The following is a 6,000-nucleotide window of genomic DNA, read 5'->3' as shown; positions in this document are numbered from 1 at the left end:
TTAAAACAAATGTACATGACATTGACAAAAAAAAAGTACTTAATAAGAAAAGAAAACATTTTAGGCATATACAGCTTAACTTGATAAAATTACATTTTGAGGTAGGGCCGAAAGTGGGAAAGGCTGGAGAAAAGTTCTGTGGCCTCCTACAAGGCCTCTGCTTTCATGATACACTTTTATGTCTCTGGGAGTCATTCTACCACTTCCCTGGTCCTTCCCTCCCCAGGATGAAAGGGGCTGGAAGGAGGAAGCAAGAGCTGGTGGGCAGGAAGGAAGACCAGGAAATAGGGGCAGTCATTATTCTTATTCCTTTTTATTCGACATCAATCCCCATCCCCAAAGCATTTTGCCAATGGAGGGCTTGGTTCTATTTCAAAATGGTGAACCTAACTTCATGGAAAAAAGCAAGTCATATAATTCAATAATATTTTATTGTCAACAGCATAAAAGAAATTCAATATTGAACCTTCGGAGTAAGAAGAAAGTTGAACCTATTTACAACAAAGCCAGAGGAGAAAGAGGGGGGTGCTGTCACCAGATCCCAATCTTCCACGCCGTCCTGTTTCTGTAGTGAATGAACACGTGAACTGGTGACATAAATAACTTCTCAGAAACATCTTGAAAAACTGCAATTGTTGTAGGTTCCCAGCTAGCTGTCTACAGTAACTAAAGCCATAGGCTTTGGAAAAACACAAGTCACAGCAGTGCGAGCATATCAATAGCTTTAGTCACGTTTCCTAGCAGCGTGAAGTTCCTCCCCCTTTCCCACTATCACAGTACACAGAGGGACGAGTCCCTTCAACACTCGTAAAATTCCTTTATTGTCTGCTGTGAAAGTCCCTGTGCATTTAAGCCCTGGTGGTCAGACATCCACCAGCCTCTGAGTCGGTTAGAATTCCCTGCCGGTGGTCTCTCACCAACCCAACAACCAGGTAGGGGTTCTATCAACAGTGAAAGTGAATTCTTAATAAGATCTGAGCTTCCCCTTGAGGTGCTGCCCTTTGGTTACTACAGGTCCAACACTCCAAAATTTCAAAAAGTTCTGAAAAGAAAGTTTTCTCATAAGTAGGTGGCACACTGATTTGGCAGCAAAACCTGATACTTATGGGCTACCTGGAGTCTTTATTTTGTGCGGATAGCCTACATTTTGTGGCAGAAATATTAAGGTGTTGATTTATAGGGTTCTGCTCCAGCCTCTATCAATGGAGATCCATAACATACAGTATGTGCAACATATTATCTTTCTAAAATCTCCAAAAATCAGAATTTGAAGGAAATATTTGTCCCGCAGGGTTTAATATAAGGCGCTGTGGACGTACAGTAGCCTGAACGTATGTCCAAGTTTCACTGGCTCCAGGAAAGTTTTGCAAAGCCCATGTACCAGTTTCTTCAGTCTTTCAGGGAAAAGCAAATGTCTAGAACATTCTGTATCCCAGTGATGGAAGGCTAAGCTTTGGTAATAAAATCCTCTCCAGATCCTCCTTGTAGGCATTTTCTTTGTGAAAGACTGTATTCCTGCCAAAAACCCTAGATAGTTTGACAAATGATGAATACATATTTTTTCTCTAAGGTAATTCCTTTTCATTAAAAGTATCGTCTTTTAAGGGGGTGGGAGGGAAAGAACAACAACAAAAAAAAATTGGAAGAAAGGCCTATTAGTGTGAATACGAGCAGCTTCCTGATCCAGCAATATTAACAATTTATTGTATTTAGAAAAGGATTCTCGGCTGCAGAGTTTACAGAGAAGTCGGGTGGGACTTAACCTGGGCTCTGCCACTTAAGGAGAACAGAACTTGCCAAAGAAAATGATGTTTCGAGTTTTGTTGTGCCTGATGATGTAAATAAAGGGGTGGTCGGCATTGAATTCATCCTTGTGTTGCAGGATTCGTGATCCTGGCACCTCTATTGAATCCCCGCCTTCTTCAGTTATTTCTAAGCACACTCTGTGAATGACATTTGAGAGGGCCACTCCCTTGGTCTCTGACATTCCAGAGAAATCAGATGCATTCTCATTAAAGATGTTTTTCAGCCCTAGGTTTTCCAGACTAGCCTTGGGATCAATCATCTTTTCCATCTTAAATTTTGGAATGGAGACTTTAACTTTAGCATTGGCCATGGCACTGGGATTGGTCCACTGCAATAGCGTCTCTGAGTTGAGTTGTTTTTCAACCTGAAGGACAAAAAGGAGAGGAAATTGTTTTTCTTTATTTCCAATTGTAAAAGATCCTCCTTGATTAAAAACATAAAATGTCATGGTGAGCCCTATTTGGAAGCAGTACAGATGGTCCATCAAAGATGGAATCAGCCCTGCAGTTTTGGTGTGTGACTAGGTTCTCTTAAAAATGGTCCACCCATACAGAGCTACCATATGACCCAACAATCCCACTCCTAGGCATATATCCAGAGAAAACCATAATTCAAAAAAGATACATGCAACCCAATGTTCATAGCAGCACTATTTACAATAGCCAGGACATGGAAGCAACCTAAATGTCCATCAGTAGAAGAATGGATAAAGAAGATGTGGTACATATATACAACAGAATATTACTCAGCCATAAAAAAGAATGAAATAATGCCACTTGCAGCAACATGGATGGACGTGGAGATTGACATACTGAGTAAAGTAAGTCAGACAGAGAAAGGTAAATATCATATGGTATCACTTATATGTGGAATCTAAAAAAAATGGTACAAATGAACTTATATACAAAACAGAAATAGAGTCACAGATGGAGAAAACAAACTTACGGTTGCCAAGGGGGAAAGCAGGGAATCAGGTGGAGGGATACATTGGGAGATTGGGATTGACATATACACACTACTATATATATAATAGATAACTAATAAGAACGTACTATATAGCACAGGGAACCCTACTCAATACTCTGTAATGACCTATATGGGAAAAGAATCTAAAAAAGAGTGGGTATATCTATATGTATAACTGATTCACTTTGCTGTACAGCAGAAGTGAACAAAACATTGTAAATCAACTATACTCCAATAAAAATTAATTAAAAATAAAAATGGTCTACCCAGCTACCTAGCATTGTTCTCCTCCACTCACTCCACAAAAATGGTCCCTTTGTTCTGAAATTTATGAGGGCATTTCTTTTAACTATAGAGTAGCTCTATAGAAATGAATGCATGGATTATGATATTGCATGGATAATAGTGAAATAAATGTAAAACTAGAAAAGTTTTTATGCATAATATTTATTGAATGCTTATCTTGATTTCTCTACTAGGAAATCTAGAATATTCGTGCCCTAGACATGGTATCAAATTTCATAACTCAAATTAAAGCTAAAGTTACTCTTTTTAAAATGAGAATTTGAACTGTCTAGGATCATCCTTTAAGATCATAGGTGAAGAATGCATCTATTTCAGTTGGCTATTTTTAAAGTGAGAGATATGCAATGACACATAAAATGATTTAGACATAAAATTCTTCACTGAGCAAATCTTAAATTGCTCCTTGCCCTTCCAGCCTCCCCACTGGCTAGAGGAGAAATACATGTGCAACAGAGAATGATGCTACCTTGACTTACTTACTGGCACGTTATAAGTACCAAATAAATATTAACTGTTCTAACATTGAGGAGAAAGGTCCCCAAAGAGCCGTGAAACCCTTAGAGACCATCGAGCAAGTGAATCGTTAAGGCAAGGCTGCCGCAGCCCCACAAGCACCACCCAAGCATCTCCTTGGCTCCGCTGTGCCTGCGGGCTGGACGCCCGCCTCCCTCCTCACCTGTTCCAGGCCCGTGGACCCGTGCTCCACATCCTTGGGGAGTAGGACGAGCATGCTGAGGTGCTTGTTTTGAAAGGGAAGCTCTATGAGCTTACAGTTGATACCGTCGACGTGGCCCATACAGAACGTGGCCTCCAGGTTCATCATTTGCACTGGTTTTGTGTCCGTCTAAAAAAGGAGAAGAAATTTGCTCTGCTTGTTCTTCTCACACATGCCCACACACCCCTCTATACACACACAGCTATACACACACATACTCATAAATTTGTTCCTGATATAGTTCCACGTCATTATGGCTTAAAGAGGCAGGCAGGTAATCCACACCATCAGAGACTGTCCTGTCAAGAGTTTATGACTTCCTTTGAAAAGTTATCCATGTTCTTTGTAATTACAGGATCTATCCATAATATAATACTGTATTTGCATATATAAAACATTAAAAATAAGACAGGATGACTGGAAATACAGGCAAATTTTAACTTAGCCCTTATAGATGCCTGTAATTACAAGATCTTTAAACCATTCCTGGTAGAGCTCACTTGAAAGTAAATTCCAGTGCAAACCCACATGTCCATTTATGTAGCTTTTCCTTATACAATGCCTAATATGGAAAAGTTAACGTATAGCAGAACAAAACCATGCTTGTTTTGTTCTCCATCCGCCTTCGGTTTTAGTCATCCTGCCCTCGGTCCTCTCTTCCTGCTCTGATCTGATTAGAGAGAAGAACCTTGGTTTTAGTCTCAAATGTGACATAAACATACGCTGTGACCTTCAGCAAGTCACTTAACCTCTCTGGGCCTCAGTTTCCTTGTCAGTGGAATGAGGGAATTGGAAATTTCAGAATGATGGTTCTCTCTGGAGAGGAAGCAGGGATATGGAGGGGTGGTGGGGCTACACAGGACAGTGCAATTCTTGCCATATTTTTTCTTTAAAATATCTGAAATAAGGTAAAATATAAAGATTTTACAAAGGTGGTTGTTGGTACATTGGTGTTTGTTATACTATTCTCTATAATTTTCTGTATGCTTGCAATATTTCATGATTTTAAAAATTAAGAATGATAACAAACAATATTATCTCTTAAGTCCCTTCCAGCTCCTATCACTCAGGCCTTTCTCTCCAGGCAGCATCCCAGGACTTTTCTTCTCCTCTGTGTCCCCATTAATATCTGACCTTGTATCTGTGCTACAGAGGTGACTCATTTTCTGAAGAAAAATTAATTCATACTAAGGAGTAAAAGACTGATAGTAATTTAGTGCAATTTATTGTCTTGGTTTATACCTCCCATGGGATATTTGCCTGTTAACCGAACCTCTTTGTAGGGAAATTTCAAACATCGTATCAGGTCTGCAGGAATAATATTACAGTAAAGCTTTTATGTGGGATCTTCGAATGGTAATAGTGTTACCCAGCACTATTTTCAAGCAAAGCTAGACTTATTTTATTTTTTGTACATACCTCTATTTTAACACTTGTCACAACGTTAGAAAATGTATGTATGTGACACCCCCACCCCAACTAGACTACAGTCAAAGCAGAAACCATGTCTTATTATCTTGGTATGTCCCAGCACATAGTAATTGCTCACTAAATATTTGGTTGATAAATAATTGAAGACTTTGACTCTATGTATAACCAGAAACAAAATTATGATTTTAAAATAAACATACTACTTTTGAAATTAACTGGTGATTCTTCCACGTATTTCCCTCAAAGAAGTATAGATTTGTCTAAAAATCTCCATCAGGTTAGAGTACTAATAGTTTCTGAATTCACAGAAGCTGTGACCACCAAAAACGGTCATCTATTTCATTTATCAGCACTGACTATGGATACAATAATCCCATTTTCTAAAACATAAATTAAGATGTATCTTCTGAAAACAGGACTAAGTAATGACCATCCCAGAAAATATCCAATACAGTGTGTGTGTGTGTTTGTGTGTGTGTGTGTGTGTGCACGCACATGAGTGTGTGTGTCCACCTTTGTCAGGATAGGTACTGTACTCAACTTTTCTTTTTTAATTTATTTTATTTTTGGCCACGTTGGGTCTTTGTTGCTGCGAGTGGGCTTTCTCTAGTTGTGGCGAGCGGGGTCTACTCATTGCGGTGTGTGGGCTTCTCACTGCGGTGGCTTCTCTTGTTGCAGAGCACGGGCTCTAGGCACACGGGCTTCAGTAGTTGTGGCTTGCACGCTCTAGAGCTCAGGCTCAGTAGTTGTGGAGCACAGGCTTAGTTGCTCCGTGG

The 6,000-nt window shown here is 39.6% G+C and overlaps 1 protein-coding gene across 3 annotated transcripts in view; it reads right to left on the bottom strand.

Moving 5' to 3' along the window:
* Positions 1-412: 412 nt before the first annotated feature.
* Positions 413-6,000, bottom strand: part of SERPINB5 (serpin family B member 5) — a 60,791-nt gene continuing 55,203 nt past the window's right edge. For all 3 annotated transcript variants that reach the window (XM_089895297.1, XM_022584263.3, XM_089895296.1), the window contains exons 6-7: positions 3,755-3,922; positions 413-2,170 (exon numbers count right to left, since the gene is read on the bottom strand). In XM_089895297.1, coding sequence (XP_089751423.1) covers positions 1,778-2,170; positions 3,755-3,922 — 561 coding nt within the window. In that variant the 3' untranslated portion in view covers positions 413-1,777. The remainder of the gene's footprint in view (positions 2,171-3,754; positions 3,923-6,000) is intronic.

The sequence above is a fragment of the Delphinapterus leucas genome, chromosome 14 (assembly GCF_059928025.1).
Source record: "Delphinapterus leucas isolate spDelLeu-1000000601 "Yukka" chromosome 14, BTC_Dleu_Yukka2, whole genome shotgun sequence".
Lineage (NCBI taxonomy): Eukaryota > Metazoa > Chordata > Mammalia > Artiodactyla > Monodontidae > Delphinapterus > Delphinapterus leucas.
This window is presented reverse-complemented; position numbering and strand designations above follow the sequence as displayed.